Consider the following 18,366-nt stretch of genomic DNA (forward strand, 5'->3'; position numbering starts at 1 on the left):
ACTCTCATCAAGACAAGGAATATTTTTTTCCAATATATTGTTAGCTTCCTTTTGGAAATTCTGTCTTTAATAAAAAAGCACCTTCATAGAGGCTGTAATGGGTTGCTTAAAAGCAAGCAAATGAAAAACCCACACAGTAGTCCTATGAGAAAAGCCATGAAGGGAATTTTTGCTGTCAAAGCATTAAAAACAAAAATACAAAATGTGCTATATTTAAATTAACTTTAATAAGAAGTACAAAAAGATAATGTTAAGCAATATTTTGCATGTGGTTAATAAATATTCTTCAACAGCAAGCAGTGACACATTCAAACATAAATCCAGTTATTTCTTTTACATTTTAGAAAAGTAACAATTTTCCCAGTTAAAACAAGGTCACAAATTACAGAATATTATTATCCTCTTTAATTATTTATAACTATGAAACCTACTAAATAAGTGAACTGTCACCCAGAAGATTTTGTATGATGTTCATGTTCAAAGTTAAGTATACTTACATTTATCATGCAGTTTCTTACTGTGCATATTTGATTGGTGTTTAATTTTCTTTAAAATTATTGGTTTCATTCTTCCTGTTTCCTTATTTCTTGTTAGTATACTGGAAGCATTTATTTTCCAAGTCCTATACATTTTCATGCCTAAGTGACTCACTAAAGTAGATTTGTCATACAATGAATAAATGCTTTCTGACTCCAGCCCAGCTGAGAAGTTGCTAACCATGTCTGAATCAGACTCCACTGTATTTTTACTATTTTTTTAATAAAGTATAAAAAGATTTAGTGTAATCAGGTCCATTAAAATTAAAGTGCCTTCAAATGTTTCCTAATAAAGTGACTATTTGGAGGGGAGAGGGTGTAGGGGTGCTGTTTAGGAACTGATTTTTTAACAGTTTATAGATACGGTGCATATGTATTCTAATAGATGTAAAGTACTACATTGCATTCCGTGCTAATGCTAAGCTACAGTAGCCTACAAACTGATAAATTCAGCCAAAATGAACACCTAATAAAGAATATCAAAATCAGTTTATCAAAGTAATATCTTGTTTCATTCTCTATTTCCATTCATCCTCAACAGCATAGTTAGATGGATAAAGTACTGGAAAACAAATGTAACACTTCAACCTGTTGAAACTTGAGCTTGCCTCTTTTAATATCAGATGAATGAAAACCACTCATTGCAACCATTAAAAACCTTGAATGCATAAAGACATATACCAGAACCCCTGACTGAGTGAAGTAATCACAACATTATGAAAAGAATTAAAATTTAAAAGCAAAATAGAATTTTTAATAAAAATATAATCATATGTATTTATGTAGACTTCAACACTAGAGGAAGAGTATCTTGCATATTTCAAAACATCCTCCAAATTCCTTTTTGTTAGTGTTATCACCTAATCCTAACTCATAGCTCTTTGTAAACATTCTTAAAGGGCATTAATATATACCAGAAATAGAAAAGACATCAAGTCCTGTGTTTCAGTATGGTTGACTCTTCTTTTAATGGTTTATTTTCATGGATTAAAGAACTGCCAACCTCTATCCAAAGGAGCATCCAGGTGTACTGTTAGGTGTACTCCTCTTCTGCAAAAATTCTTACTGACTTCATTGATGTAGATGAATGTCCTGAGGATTTGAACCAGTTTTGTTTTAAATTCAGCGCAAATTTTGCCCTGATCTCTGTCAGAGATGACAAGCCCTCAAAGTTTAGCCTCTTCCAGTGAGATGTAATCACAGACTCCAAAATACAAGTTAAACAATTCACCTAGAGATGTGAATCTCAAAAATTAAGTGGTTTAAAGTAGAGGAAAACAAACATTTTATGTGATGAAGATCTGCCATTCATTGCAACAAAGTTTGATCCTTTAACTTCTACTACTAAAGGCCTAAAGTGATGAAGTTCCTCACGGATTCTCAGATGGCTAATTCTCAGATGGATAATTAAAAGTTCTGGTTGCTAGGGAGTTTGGGTTATCTGCAGAAATGAGGTGGAGAAGGTCTCCTTGACTAAAAAGAAAAAAATATCAAGACATTAAAGGGATATAACAAAGTTATATTGCACACTATGAGCATTCTAGAAGGTGGTACACTGTGACTGGGAGGAGGTGGAAGGAATCCTAACACTCCTTTATAAAGAACCATTCTCTTTACTCGAGGCTGAAGCATTAGCTGAATTTCATATAAATTCACATAATTACTTTAGTGTTTCAATGTCTGGAAGACAAAACCTTTATATGTGACATCAAATTTTACCACACTCAGAGATTATATTTCAATGTGTTTGGACATTTGTACATTTATCTTATGTGTTTTTTAAATGAAGGTATTTGACTTACTGGGTTTATTTTAAAATGTTTTCTTCCTCTACTTTAAAACTCATTGCATTGCTTTATAAATTTTAGCATTGTGTGTCTACACATAATTGGGCACAGACTGATGATAGCTTCATATCCACAGCGAAATAATCTTCTGTGCATATTTGTTAGGAATGGAAATGTTCAGCAGCATAGACCATCTATTTTGTGAAAGGCCAAGGCAAAACTTCTGCACTACTAAACTTTCAGAATAGGAATGAGAGATATGGAGGATGGATGCTGACTGTCTGAGTTTAAGTGAAAGTCACACCTTTTAAGAAAACAAAATGTAGAATTAACAAACTTTTGTTTAATTTCTGAAGCTTCTTTTCTCCCTCTATCCTAGATATCCCAAATGGCAGGAGGTACACAACACTGCATGGACTGTTTTCATAAAGCAGCCAGTAGAAACCTCTCACTTTCAAAGGCACAAGTCATGTCCAGTAAGTTCAGCAGAGTCATACAAGAAGTATTTCAATTTCATATGCTCTAAGAGTTACTTTCCCACAAGTCACATATGGCAGTGAAGGCTCAGAACTGAAACAAAAACACCATTAATTCCTCAACAGCTTCTTCCTCAGTTACCTCACAATCCACTGACATGGTAACAAAGCTTTTTCTCCATACTCCTTTCCTCCCTCGTACATCCCTACCCCCTTCCAGCTGCTTCTGGTTGATTTCATACAGACACTTTATGGTCACCCCACTTTTGAAAAGTCTCACCACCTATAACAACAGGGAAGGGAAGGTGATTCCATAAGGCTCCTGTTTGGTGTCTAAATGCTCTTTCCTGTGACTATAGAGGCAAATTAGCTCCTTAATTTAGAATAATATTCAGTGGTATGAGTAGTCTACCAAACTAAAGCTTATATCTCAGAACACCTACCATAATAATTTTTTTAAAAAGATGTTCAACACTGCAGCAGTTACAAGTTGAATTAGCCCAGATATGGAAGGTGAAGGTAATTTCATTGGCTACAGTACAATTGAGAAGTTTGGAAGCCACTCTTTTAAAAGCAATCTGTCATGAAGTGTCCAGCAGACAACTCTGGCTGATAAACACTGCTGATTTCCACAGTTTTCATGCTGATTTGTGAATTACTGTTAAATTAACTGACCACATGCATTCAAAAGTCTGTGCCCTAGTACAACATTGAAAACCAATTTCATAAACCTCATTCAGAACTAGTGTAATTCCAATATAAGTTTACCACAGTGTAAGAAAATCTTTGTATTTATTGTATTAATTTCTTAAGTCGTATAAAATATGACACCCTGACCCAAAAGTAATGGGAAAAATAAATTAGATTTATATGTCAACCAAAAAATTCACTGGTAGATTCCATGTGCAAGTCTGAGAGAGAGAAGTGACCTGCGTTTTCTCACTTATTCTCTCTCCCTACTCAAATGAAATGAAACTTCTGGGTATTTGCATTTAACTTTGTGACATCAGCTGTAAAATCCTAGACACAGATTCTATACTGCTAAATGAAAAGAAGGTCTAACTGTGACATTCCTTGCACAGTGCTTCCATTCACTTAAATTCACATTTAAATTCACTAATCCAGTTGATAGTGTTATAGATTTGCAAATTACGTGTACTCAGTTTGCCCACTGTAAATATTTCTGTAGTGAAACAATAAAGCAGACTGCTTCTTCCCACAGAAGGAGTTTGCTTTAATGTAGACCAACTGAACTGAATGTAAAAGTGAAGCTTTTCTGGAGCATACCCACTTAAAAGCCTTGCTGATGCCCACAATAACTGCATGTAAATATTTAAAATTTATTCTTTTTCACTGAGTGAATTTATATAGTTTGCCTACTTTTCTATATAAATGTGCAATAAATGTATCTTTAGCATCTGATAAACACCTGTTTTTTTGACTGACTGACTCTAAGCATAACACAAGCACAGAGAAAAGGGTCAGTCAATGAAAAAATAGTTGTACCCAATAAAAGCAGTAGTAGGAGAGCTGACTAACTTTAGACATCATCAGCTTCTTGTGTAAACTGAAGATACACTTTTTGCATGCAGCTCTGAATTATCCAGATGTTATTTTCCAGAGAAGAAATCTTGCTGGAGAAGACTTGTACTGTCAAAAACCTTTGAGGGGTCCCGTTTTTGGATAGGGATGCAAAATCCTTCCTTATCAGGTAATTCAGCATGACTCTGAGCACACATATTTGGTGTGGGGAGAGTTCTGACTATACAGTGTCGTGCATGGAGAAATACACAACATCATGTCAACATTGTGAAGGCTTTGAGTACTTGGGACGTAGCCAAGGGTGAAACACAAATCTCTGTTTCTCATACCCCTGTCCAGTGAGGTTTGGAGAATTCCTAGATCTTGATGTGAACAGAAGGTATGAACTCCCAGTAGGTCACAGGAGGGAGACCTCAGTCACAGAAAACATAATCGAGCAAGAGCAGTTTAGCATGGGCCTCCATTGAACTATACAGTCAGAGCCCTTTGCCAAAAACAGAGTTAAAAGTGAAGGGATTTTTCTATACTCCTAATATTTACAATTATTTGTACATATGTACATATTTATATACTTATTCATACCTGGACAATGTGATGTTGAAGGGATAATTTATAATTTACAAATGAAACATTTTAAAAATGTATAGTTATACCATGAAAAAACCTTTTTTTATTGCTTGCCTTCCAGCCTTATGCTTATAATCACACTATTGCACACATCTCCCTGTTACATGGAAGATCTACATTTACATATAAATATATATGAAAATAAGGATATTTTTATTCTAATGTTCTGAGTAAAGTGCTCATTTTTTAGCTACTGTTGATGAGAAAGGTTTAGACTGACAGTTTACTTAGAGGGAATTCAAGGGATACACACCTTGTCCATGCTTTTCCCTTTCATTTATAACCTATGAAATGTCTTTATTTTACTGATGCCATCTCTGTCTTAACTATTAATTCTATTCATAATATGCATTTGTGACCTTGGCGTGTATACTGTCACACAAAATACAAAACAGAATCACATCAAAAGCAAAGAAAAAGCAAGAAAATAAAACAGCAAAAGAAAGCATTGTTTCTCTTTGTTGTTTTTAGCACATTTCCATGACTTAAGATACTCTTTTATTTGATTTTAGAAATATTTGTACAACTTTTTTTTAAACTCTGAACATATCTATGTTATGCACTATACTCAAGTACTGTACAAAACTGCAATAAATGACACTATACGACTACAAATGTCTCTACTAGAAGACATCATCATAAAGGTGTATCTTTTTTTAAAGGTCAACTAATAACTGCTAATGTATGTGTGAATCAAAATATTTTTGATTGGCCAAGTATACTAAAATCTAAATACAGTACACAATTATTTCTTATGCTATGATTTACCAGGCCTTTAGGGGCATAAAGAATCTTTGCAAAGACTCAGATGAAAAACAATTTTACTGATAGTATTAAATGTTCTTATAAAATTGCCAGTGGCAGCTCCAATTTTGTTATATCTGTGTATATGAAATACAGTTGATACCTACTGATGATGCATGACCTTTTATTAAAAAAATAACATTCAAATCTTAGCAAAATCATTTCTAGTATACAAAGTTGTTGTAAAGTTATGTCAGCGAAATGTAAAGTTGCAATTTACAAAAGCAGCAGTAAATTTTATTATATGGACAATTTCCTGAACTTAAATCATGGTTCTCATTTCCCTTGAAAACAGTGCTTCCTGGGACAAACACAGGTAAATATTTTAATAGCAGGCTTTAAGAAAATATTAGGCAAGGAAATAAAGTATATTATATTACTGATATACTTAACCCTGAAAAATTTCTGAGTGCGTTTATGAATCTGATAATATCCAATTAAGAACAAAATCAATAAGCAAAAAAAATTCCTTGCTGAACCAGACAACCCAGTTTAGCAATATCAAATAAATAAAGCAGTGAAAAGAATAAGTCTCACTAGCAGAAGTTGGTTGATATTGGAAATTTGATTAGCACTTTTCCCTGAACTCAATTAGATGAATTTATTAACAACTTCAAAGAGGACAGAAGTAAGAAACTTGTGGCTTTTGCCATATAGTAGTCTTTCCTACCTCTTCAGTCTAACTAGTATCCAGAATATTTGTGAAGAGTAGAACTGTATGACCTCTGTACTCTGTTATGTACATGGGTACTGCTATTGTATCAAACAATTACACCTTTTTAAAAAAAATCACTTTTTTAAATGACATTTTCTTTCATTAAAGTAGAATTAGTTACTTTATAGAAAAATATTTTAACTTTAAATTAAAAAAATACTGTTCCTAAATAATTATGTAGGATCATATCTTCATTTCATTGTATGGAGAGAATATAACTCTGTATATTTGAATGCTAGTTTAACCGAAGTCCCCTGGGTTTAACTTTTAAAGAGCTGGCTGTATTTGCCATGGGTGCTATCTGTTTACAGACCCATGAATTAACACTGTGTGCCTCCTTTGGAGATACACAGACAAGACATTTATATACACACTGTACATAATGGTTCACAGATTAGCAGTTATTAGTCAGACTGTACATAGCAAACAACCTATCTGATTAGAATGATGCGTTAAGTCCTCAGTGCAATTCAGCTTTTAGGTTGATGGCGCAAAGCCAAGTAAGACAGGCTCCCTGTTTAAATATGTAGCCCAATACACTAAATTAAAAGTACCAAATAATACTGGAAACACTATTCTAGACATTCTGTCAATTTTGCTAACACTGTTGAATGTCTTCTTTGCTTCTTGTGGCTTCGCTTCTGGTTTTGCCTTGTTGGGTTCTGCAGTTGTAGCACTCTTGGAGATGGTTGGTAGCACTGAGTCCTTGGTAATATTTGGAGCATAGTTGGCAACAGCTACTGCATAGGCATTGTTTTTCTTAATGACAGACGCTTTTTCTTTTTTCTATTGGGAGACAGCATGAAGTTAAATATTTAATGTGTATTTGCCAGAATAGACTTAAGAAAACATAATTTCAAAAATAAAAGAAACAAATGAGTATGTGTTCTGAGTATACTAATGACTATATTAAAATAAATACCAGGAATAACGTACTGATAAATTCAAATATTCCAGTCTATCCAAAAATAAAGTAGAGGTGACATAAAATTGCTTTTGCACCATCAAATTCCCTATTGAAGTTATATGAGGAAGGGTCTGTCACTGTGATTTTAAGGATAACTGGAAAAGAGTTGGACTTTCTCTAGTTGCTTTGTATCACTCTCCTTACAATAGAATTGCAGTGATGAGAACAGAAATAAGAACCTAAAAAATAGCAGAAGATAAGAAAAATGGGGTGGAATTTAAATAATTTAATGAAGCTCTGCAAAGAGAAATTTAAATCCTGTACCTGGGGAGAAATAACCCTATGCACTAGCACAGGTTGGGGCTAATGGGCTGGAAAGCAGCTTTGCAGAGAAAGCCCAGGAGGTCCTGGTAGACAGTAAGTCAAACATGAGCCAGCAATGAGCCCTTACAGACACAAAGGCCAACAGCCTCCCGGGCTGCGTTACAGAGAGCGTTGCCACCAGACCGTGGGAAGTGATCATTCCCCTCAACTCAGCCCTGGTGAGGCACATCTGGAGCCCTGCGTACAGTTTTGTGCTTCCTGGCTCAAGACAGACATGGACATAATAAAGCAAGTCCAGTGAAAGACGACAAAGATGATATAAAGCCTGAAGCATCAGAAATATGAAAGGCTGAGAGAGCTGGGGCTGTTAGGCCTGGAAAAGAGAAGGCTCTGGGAGGAATCTTAACAATGTGTATAAATATCTGATGGGAGAGAGTAAAGAAGACCAAACTCTTCCCAGTGATATCCAGTGGAAGGACAAGATGCAATGAGCACAAACTGAAATACAGAATATACCACTTTGACATACCAAAAAAAAAAGTCTTTTACTGTAAGCATGGCCAAGCACTGGCACAGATTGTCCAGAGAGGTTGTGGAATCTCCATTCTTGGAGATATTAAAAAATGTCTGGACATGACCCTGAACAACCACCCCTAGCTTATCCTGCTTGGAGTAGGGGAGTTAAATTGATGATCCCCAGAGGTCAATTCTAACCTCAACAATTCTGTGTTGTTATGGGATTGTGTATGCTTTCAAAGGGCTAAAATTCAGCCTATAGCAGTTCAGTAGAGAGTCTATGTGTACACATAGGTACAGGGATGTGTAGATAATGAATACAGGCTTCAGGTTTTAGACATATATATAGGTACACAGGCGAGCTCTGCAACAAGACTGTAATGTTATAGATTGATTCACTGTTTTGCAGCAATGTCAAACTAAGGAATTTCTAATAACCTACAGAAAAGAATAGAAGGCAGTTTCTCAGGAAGCAACAGATATTATTTACATATATATATAAAAATATAACATATAATTTATACTTAAAATATAATAATATAATGTAATACGAAATATATACATATATTATTTAGATACAGGTCAATAAATATTAGATTCATTCTATCCCTTCCACAAAATACAGAATTAAACAGATGAAGAAACAGTTAACTTTTGGATCATATAAGAAATATTTGGTTTGTTTTGATTTTTAATCTAATGGAAGTGGCACAAGTGAGGCAATTCTTGTGACATTTCTCATACAGGTGCATTTCTCAGGTGCATTTAAATTTTTTGCTTCCACTGGGAGGTATCTACACAATTTCCAAATTTTGGTTTTAAATTATGTCCAATTTTATATTATACATGCCATCTGAAAGTCTTGGTAAGATCCTCATGGTTAGATGCTGTGCCCAAAATACCTTGTCTTAGGAGATGGTGTCACATAAAAAGAGAATCTGAGAATCAGTTGGGAGTTTAGCATTGTTCCTTGTTGATTGGAATGTGAAATAGTGTTGACCAAATATGTAGCTTGTTCCTGCACCTGCTTTCCTGTGAGACAAATTCCATGTCAACAGCACTCAGACAAGAATTTCCATATAAGGTGAACACAGATGACTGTCACTGAGGAAACATATTTAGCTTTAATTGGTGAAGAGTAAGCCTGGCTTTAGGTGTACAGATGCATCCAGCAAAAATAAGAACAAATTACCAAATCAAATTATGAGAGAAACACTCTAATTCATCTATAATTCCTTCCTTTCAGACAAAATTAATGTGTTTTTAAAAGGTATCTGTACTACCATTAATGAAATCTGCATAATAAAGATGAACCATATTTTCGTATGAGAAACAATGACTATGTTAAAAGTTTAGCTTTTTGTTAAGTCATTTTGAAGAAAGTAGAGAACTGGACATGTGAATGGTATATAAATCTTAGAACGTAATGACTAATTTTGTCATTCCTAAGGAAGGAATACTACCTAGCTGTTAAACAGTTGCTGCTCCCAAGATTATGAGACAACACTGCTGTACTACTTTAAAGGAACAACCAAAGGATGATCAGAGAGTTTATAAGGGCTCCCTACATAATTACAATGCAAGAGCAATGTGCCAGTCTGAAAAGCTTCACTCATGAGATGCTGGTAAACTTGTAGTGATTCAGTATCTACCTCTAGCAGGAGGGAACAGATCCTGAAGTTATGGATAGTTCACGCCCTTACGGAAGTCACAGGGACTTACAAAGAATGTACATTTCTTCTAATTCTCCTTTACTATTATCTGAACATTTTTCTTCTTTATGCATTCAAAGTGCTGAGAAATCATCAGTTGATGAAACTTTGCTTCACATCTACTATAATCATTTAGGAAGCAAACAATATTCTATCCTATTTTAAGAAGAATTACAGAAATCAGTGTATTCCTTGTCAGAAGAAATCTGTTTTCATTGGTAGAATCAGGGACTAGGATAGAACAAAATTATATATTAAGTCAGTCAAAACAGGTGGGTTTTAATATTTGTTCTGGGTTATTACAATTCTAATCCATAAATATACAAAGTTAGGTGTATCACCAGTTCATTCTGTTCGTGAAATAAGAAATTCTATCAAGTTAAAACTTCATGCTATCACACCTACACCACTATCAAAACCAAAAAATTAAGGCATGACTGTATTTCTGCACGCTCAGAGCATCAATACCTCATAGGTGAAGAAGAATTTTGTACAGCTGCTATTTAAATTAGCTTTTAAATTAATATCTACCTATCATTAGGGATAAGTTTTAGAATACTGGAAATATTCAAAGGTTCTAGATTTTGTTATTCATAGTTGTTACATATATGGACATTAATTTGTTTTCTGACCCTTACTTACCAGGAAAATCAATATACATTACATCTTTCTGTATTCTTTTTCTTATTTCCAACTCAATTGAATTAAAAGATTAAAAAAAAAGGTTATCAACCAATATAATCTGTATTAAATTTTATGAATGACCAGATAAAGTTGTAACTGAGGAGTTAAAAAACAAGGCAGACAGCTCCCAATATTTAAAAAAAAAAAAGTGCTTGATAACTAAATCTGGATTAGTGAGACCAAATGGGATTTGCTACATCAAGGGAGATATGTTTTTGTTCAGGGCAGAAAATACACCCACATTCTTTTGATTTAAAGAACCATGTATTATTTTTTTTACATAGCCTATTTTATCAAAACAACGTATTACAGCTGGTTTAGTGCAATTGACTGAAAATAGGACTATTTCCTTAGGACTTACCTTATCATTCACTACACTTTTTCCATCCCAGGCCCATCCTCGTTTTGTGAAATAATTTACAGTTGCAAATTCAATTAATGCAGAGAATACAAATGCATAACAAACAGCAATAAACCAATCCATAGCTGTTGCGTATGCTACTTTGGGGAGTGAATTTCGAGCACTGATGCTTAGTGTTGTCATTGTCAACACAGTTGTTACTCCTGCAAGGGGACAAAAAACATAAGATCAACATTTTTTCTTGGATTTTGAATGTTAAGAAAAATACAAGCCAAAAACTATTATGGTATGTTTTTGAAACGCAAAGGAAAATCTGCTTATCTAAGTTGGTGATAAACTGTCAGAACTATATTAAAGGTTACATCTGGATATTTCTCTGAAGTATTCTAGTTCAATTTTGTTGTCTAAACTTCCCTGATGAATATCGGGGGGTTGGAGGGGTTTGGGGGTTTTATTTTTTGGGTTTTTTTGCCAGTAACTGTCTCTCAAACCATCCAGTGACATAGTTGAATAAATAAACAAGATAAGTTTTCGTTCAGGTAACATGGATTATTTTCTAGAACAGCATTGATTTGAAATGCCAGATTATTATAACTATATTATGTGTCAGAAAACAAGACTTGATGATCCAGGAAGACTGTTCATTCACTGTGGTAGTTACTAGAAGCATTTTGCAGTACTTTTTACATAATGAGGACCCAGTAGGAAATCAGGAATTATACTAAAAAAAAAAAAAATCAGAAAAAAAGATACAAGGGAGGAAAGGAAGAGAAGAACATTTTTCTGAATCAAATATAGCAAGCAGAAACCCATAACCACAAATGCAGTCTCCATTCCTTAAGTAAATCAGTTCTCCCACCTCAGGTTGAATACCACTTAGACAAACTAAACTATTCCCTTTGTCACCATTAAATATATCTCCAGAATTAAAAGCAACACAAAGTGACATACTTAGCACAGATCAGTAAGCCCACACTCCATTATGACAGGCAAAGGAGAATTCCATGGCAGAAATACATGCACATCACAGCTTCAACAAATACACACTCATAAAATTGTTGTAAGAGGTTTCCCAAGAGAAAGTAAAGTCATTCTTCCTAAGTCAGATCTTCTGCTGTCAGCAATCTGTCACCTGGGTTCTGAAGGACTGACATAGCTCAGACTTTCTTTCTGCTACAAGAGAACCAATTTTAACCACTGTGTGAAAGGGAAGAGAGGCAGCAATTACACCTACTGAGACCTCCTCAGGCTTTGCAATTTCCATCCCTCCAGTAAGGAATCTCCATCTCTGAGGGTGCTACAAAGGGTGGCAGAGCAAAGCTAAGTGGACTCAGTCTCAGTGCTACTGTCTCTTGATGAGCTTCCAAAGGTCTGTGCAGCAGAGAAAACAAGGCATGGAAGCATCCTGCTGAGTCACACAGTATCCAGACACCTTAGCAAACATAAATCCCTAATTGCCGTTTTTCAGCCTCCATAAATTTAAGTGGATTTGGCCTGGAATCAGCCATGACACTGTTGGAATCTACTAGTCTATATAATGAAAAGGAAGCAGCTGTCATACTATATGGTACAAAAAAGTGCAGACAATATATTTTGTAAAGAACTTGTTCTCTCCTAACACTTACACAACATATAGCTTAATTATTTTCAGCACCTAAAGAAAAGACAGCCTATCTTACATTTAAAGTTATCACATGCAAAGTTTAACACCATTCCTGAGCTGCAGATAAATCATTACAATTATATGAATGTATGTTTCTCACATATAAGGTGACCTCATTTACATGTAAATATATACAGTTGCTAAGGTACTGCTCTGTTTAAGTCCTACCTTTCAGAATAAACCAATCTTCTGGAAGCCCCGTTGACTTCTTCAGAAATCTGATTTAAGATTTACTGCTGATCTTTCCTAGTCTCAATTAAAACATCACAAATTTGCATCTTGTATCTTGCTACCACTTGACAATTTCTCTAAACAATTCAGCAAGTCACACCACTTTGTGACCCAAATGCCAATCAAGCAGTACGCTGTCAGACCATTGCCAACATACTTTCATTTATTCCTTCATTCTGTAAATCCAGTTATGTTCAAGCTTCCACAATCTTTTAACCTGAATTGAGTGTGAAGAAATTGGACAGAAAATTTAATCTGTGATACCTGACAGTTAGGATTCTCTAGTCTTTTTACATTGCTGTTATTCTTCAGACAAAAGACAGATGATTTTGCACATTATAATTAATTTCAAAAATCAGTATTATCAAGTCTTCTTTATGAAAAAAACTGAATTGAAATAATCTGCCTCCTTGTCACTGCTAAACCTGAGAGGACTGAAAAATTATTAATGTGGAGGAATATGGTTATCTTGTCAACAAATTCATTTATTTCACAAAGACTTAAAACCCCACAAAATCATACACTGACCAGATGAAAACAATCCTTCATTGCTTATCTAATTCATAACACTAGTGAACTAAAATTGCTATAAGAAACAGTAAGTAGATTTTACCCCTACAACGAAGTACTCAAAATATTAGAGGAAAAAAGTATATTTAAAATGCCATGGAAAGATTGCATGATATTTTCCAAAAATGTAGAAAGATCACAGTTTATATATAAGTCAAGAACTATCTCCTATAGCCCAACACCCATCAGATGTGGCACTGAATGGATGCCAGAAGGAAATAGATAGGTAAGATTTTATAAGAGACCAAGAGTAATCATCAGTTAGTCTTTAAAAAAGTCCAAAAAATAAACCATTGGCATTTCCTTTCTCTTAAGAGGACCAAGCATTTTTATAGTAGAGAGTAAATATCTCCCAACATCCTTACAAGTTTTGTTCTCAGCAGTCCATGTCTACAAAAGCTAAATATCTTCTATCACCACAGATTTATCCATTCAGAGCAAGACTGGAGTTACTTGATTGCCTGGGATTTTTTTTAGGGTGTTGCTTTTGAAGCAGCATCTGCTTACTGGAGAGAGAAAATCCATCTCCAGGGCTGCAAGTTTAACACTTTTCACTGGAACTAAACTTATATCTGTGGAAAATACTAGCTCTGTTATGTTAATAAAATAGATAATCTGAAAAAGTAGAAATGCATAATTAAAAACATACAGTGGATATTGGAGGAGCTAGCACATATGACATATGTCATGAAGACTAGTTCATGTCCACATTTCTGTGTAAAAGTCAGGCTACTTCTCAGCAGGGACAAGGTTTTTTGGAACCTAATTTCACCTTTTGTGTATCAACTGATTTTTCTAATTTGAAGAGATTTTAGTACACTAATCTTGTCTTAGCCTTCTTGTGCTAGAATGTTGAAACCTCCTTTGAAAGGCCTAATTAATGAGTTACCAAAGGAGATTTCTGTAACAAAAGAGGTACTTCAGCTTTGCAAACAACTTATACAAAATGTTTAAAATGACCTCTACTTCTTATAACATCAGGCTATCTAATGTCTTCCCCCTATTTTATCCTTTCATCACAGCAGTTTGCAAAGATATACAGAACGGTTGAAGAACGTATCACAGAAGGATTGATAAATTGCCTTTTTTTTAAATTAGGAAGTTAATGTCATTGCTCTATTGTTTCACTCTTCCTCTCTTTTTTTTTTTTAAATAGTAATTGCAAGTGTTTTTTGGTAACTAGATATCTCAACCTGGTCCAAAACTCAAACAGATTCATAAATACAAATAACTGCAGAAAGACTGTTGTCTGTTTTAGAGATACAGATTACTATTTCATTTCATCACTCCAGGAGCAAATGGTTAGAGGTGTAAACAAAAGCTTAAAAATTCTGGAGATAGAGTAATTTTAAAGTAAATTTTGCACCATAATATTTGGCTATACACCATCCTGTTTGTTTTTTATTTACACAATGTATATTTATTACTAGAAAATGCAATGCAAAAGGACTGTACGATGATTTTGCTTAAGCAGCAGGAGAGAAGTCTGAACAACCATTGAGAGAAAGATTACAGAAAATAGCTCAAGTGTTCTGTCTACCCTTTTTACTAAAAGAACAACACAAAACAGTCTCTTTAAATGGCATGGGAGGCAAGGAACATAATCTATTTCCAGAAAAGTTGTATTCAGTCAGTCAGTTAAGCTAGATATACACATGGTGAAGCTGGTGTTCATGTTGCTTCACTGTATCAATACTGAGCAATGGAACAAAGTTCCCCATCGATCAACAGCCAAGCTTATTCCCAAAGTTGAATGGCAAGTGCTATTTACCCCAACTTCAGTAAAATTGTATGTAATTATGTCACTACAGAATATGAGCTACTGCCTTCACACACCACTGAGCTGAGAAGACATATTAGTTTGTTTTCAGCCAGCTCAGTCTCTCACTCAGGGTTAGAGTTTTCCAGTGTCCAGTGCCTACTACTTGAGTGTTATGCCTACAGTTAGCAGAAATTCCCAATTAAAAAATTATATACTGAAAGTGTGAGTGGTGGGCTATCTCCACAGTCACAAAAGATAATCTGCAGCATGTGAAAGGAGAAATAAATAAAGACAGTTGAGATTTCTTTCAATAAAATGGAAAAAGGTACTTTGCATATACAGAATTGCTCAAAAAGACAGGTCTATTATTCAATTCTCATGTAAAAATAACCAGAGAAAAAAATCTAAACTTTAGGTTCCTCTTTCTGTAGAGGCACAATTAAAAAGTTACACTTGCATGGCAAGATTTTGGTAGTGGGGGGCTACAGGGGTGGCTTTTGTGAGAAGCTGCCATAAGTTGCCCCTATGGCTGAGAGGTCCAATGTCAGCCAATCCAAAACGGACCTGCCACTGCTGGCCAAGGCCAAGCCCAACAGTGATAGTGGCAGTGCCTCTGGGATGGCATATTTAAGACAGAGAAAAAACATTACTGCACAAAAGCAATAGCAGCCAGAGAAAAGGATTGAGAATATGTAAGAGAAACAACTCTGCAGACTCCCAGGTCAGTGTAAAAGGAGTGGGAGGAGGTGCTCTGGTGCACCAGAGCAGAAATTCCCTTGCAACCCATGGAGAAGGGGCTGTCCACCTGCAGCCCATGGAGAACCACGGGGTGCAGAGATCCACCTGCAGCCCATGGAGGACCCCACAAGAGAACAGGTGGATGCCTGAAGAAGGCTGTGAGACGATGGAAAACCTTCACTGGAGCAGGTTGCTGGCAGGACCTGTGGCTCCACAGGGGACCTACATTGGAACAGTCTGTTCCAGAAGGACTGCACCCCATGGAAAGGACCCACATCAAGAAGAAACAAAAACACAGACACAGGAACAAAGTATAACAATAAATTATCACAGTGAGCTGACAAAAGAACATAGCTCTGCAAATTTAAAATTCTGCATTTTGGACAATATACTACATAGTAATACGACTACTAATTTTTGTTCTTGTTTGCTTCAGTTAACAAAGGCTATATATCTAACTACATTATTTTAACATCCTTAATGATACTCTGTGTGAGTTAAAACACAGATAACTGTAGCACTAAGAAAACTAATTTCTGATTTTCTGTCACCTGCATGTAATGCTGCTATTCAAACACGTAATGCTTCTAAATGCTATGACCCATTAAAAATGAAGTGAAAATTCAATAAGATGCACAAGATTAGTTTTGCTAATACTGTTGACACTAAACACATAACAATAAACACATTACTAAATGAAACAGATTGTAATCTTGTACTAAGTGAAGGCATTATGAACTAGGCTCATTCTCTTTCATTAAGAATGCAATCAAAAGCTTTTCAGATTTATCTGCTACAGAAAACATATTCAAGACTTATTTAATCAACGATGACAAAACTTTCCTCTTCCAATAATTTAAAGCAAAGTTGAAGCAACATAACATTAGGCCACAATTCACTTGGGATAGGGTAGGTCAACAACATTAAATAGATACCACAAAGAAAAGGGATTAAAGAGCTCTACTATAAAATATGGTTCATTATACCAGGCCCTTAATGTTAACCTAGAACTTGAAACTACATTGCAAGAGAATAGAAAGGGAAAAGTAACTTCTTTCACGCATGGAATAATAAATGTTAAGTGGTGCTTTGAATAACTAGAAGTTATGTTTCTTGGAGAGGAACAGTATTCCAATAGTTACTGCTTAGCTCTCAAGAAGGTACTTGAAATAAATGTCTCATTGATTCTCATTGATTTTAAAAACACATTCCCAAAACCAATAACTTCTGTTTAATTATATTTTAATATTGATATATTTAATATACAATGCAAAGATGAGTATCTAACAAGTGACTACTCCATATAAAAACTAAAAATTAAGTACAATCAATAAAAGTGTAAAGGAAAAATCTCCTAAGATTTTTATATTCCTTGCTGAAAGTAGCTTGTTTTATTAACTTAACTGTAGTGTGGGCTACTGATGTCACTGGATGGAGCCCACCTGAAAGTACTATCCAAACAAAACCTTGAGTGCATCTCCCCAGCTCTGTCAAGAATCATTCAGTACAGCCATAAAACAGTAAAAAGCAATATTTGAACTTTGTTATGAAACTGTGGCTAACTTCACACTTTTGTAATACATTTAGGCAGGAGAACAGAGGGTATCAGAAATCCCAGTGACAACTGCTGCCAGTAGGTACGGAGAAAGACTGGGAGATTCACCCAGGGTTATGTATTTAGAAAGGCCATTGGCAACTTAAGCTGACAACCTCATCTAGAGTGTAAAAGAATGTTAAGAAATAGCTCCTCAGGGAAAATCTAACCCAACACAACCCAATGCAAAAGGTTAAGCCTGAGGTGAAATGCTGCATGCCAGGGTTAGGCTGCTCCATCAGGTAGAGCCTAAAACCTAAAACCAAGTCTTGTGTCTTGTTTCCCTGGGTTCAGGGTGCCAGTCTAAGCTGGTCTGGAGGGGCCAGAGACCTGAGTGGCAAGCGAGGTCCATGTCTGTGTGGCAGGAATAAAATACTGCCATAGAAAATGGTATCTTCTCCGTATACCCCTCGTGCTTAATAAACAGATTTCAAGTTTTATGGCACTGAGTGCTGTGGCTCTGTTCTTGCAGCCATCCTACACAGTTCCCTCGAAACATCCTGAAGCAGGCCACTGTTCATTATCCATATTATACTAATCCTCAGGAGAGTAAAGCAACAGGCTGCCATGCAGATGTTGCTTATTTCTAAAAAAACCCCATAAATTAAACAAAAAATAAATCAAGAACAAGAAAGAAGTGTACAAGAAGAGACACAAATTTCAGGAAAATTATCCTAGTGCCTTGTTACTGATGGAGTGCCTTTTTACAGTGACACAATAACAGAAAGAGCATTTTAGAAAGAGTAGATGTGAGACTCTTTTTGGAGAAACTAGTTACACTGTCCTAAATGTATAGAAACAGGTACAGAAAAGGGCA

The 18,366-nt window shown here is 35.2% G+C and overlaps 1 protein-coding gene across 1 annotated transcript in view; it reads right to left on the reverse strand.

Annotated features, from left to right (window-relative positions):
* Positions 1-208: 208 nt before the first annotated feature.
* Positions 209-18,366, reverse strand: part of GABRA2 (gamma-aminobutyric acid type A receptor subunit alpha2) — a 62,380-nt gene continuing 44,222 nt past the window's right edge. The window contains exons 9-10 of the mRNA XM_051790054.1: positions 10,992-11,194; positions 209-7,273 (exon numbers count right to left, since the gene is read on the reverse strand). Coding sequence (XP_051646014.1) covers positions 6,965-7,273; positions 10,992-11,194 — 512 coding nt within the window. The 3' untranslated portion in view covers positions 209-6,964. The remainder of the gene's footprint in view (positions 7,274-10,991; positions 11,195-18,366) is intronic.

The sequence above is a fragment of the Manacus candei genome, unplaced genomic scaffold (genome assembly GCF_025592945.1).
Source record: "Manacus candei isolate 608988 ecotype Guabito, Panama unplaced genomic scaffold, ASM2559294v1 h1tg000028l, whole genome shotgun sequence".
In the NCBI taxonomy this organism is placed as follows: domain Eukaryota; kingdom Metazoa; phylum Chordata; class Aves; order Passeriformes; family Pipridae; genus Manacus; species Manacus candei.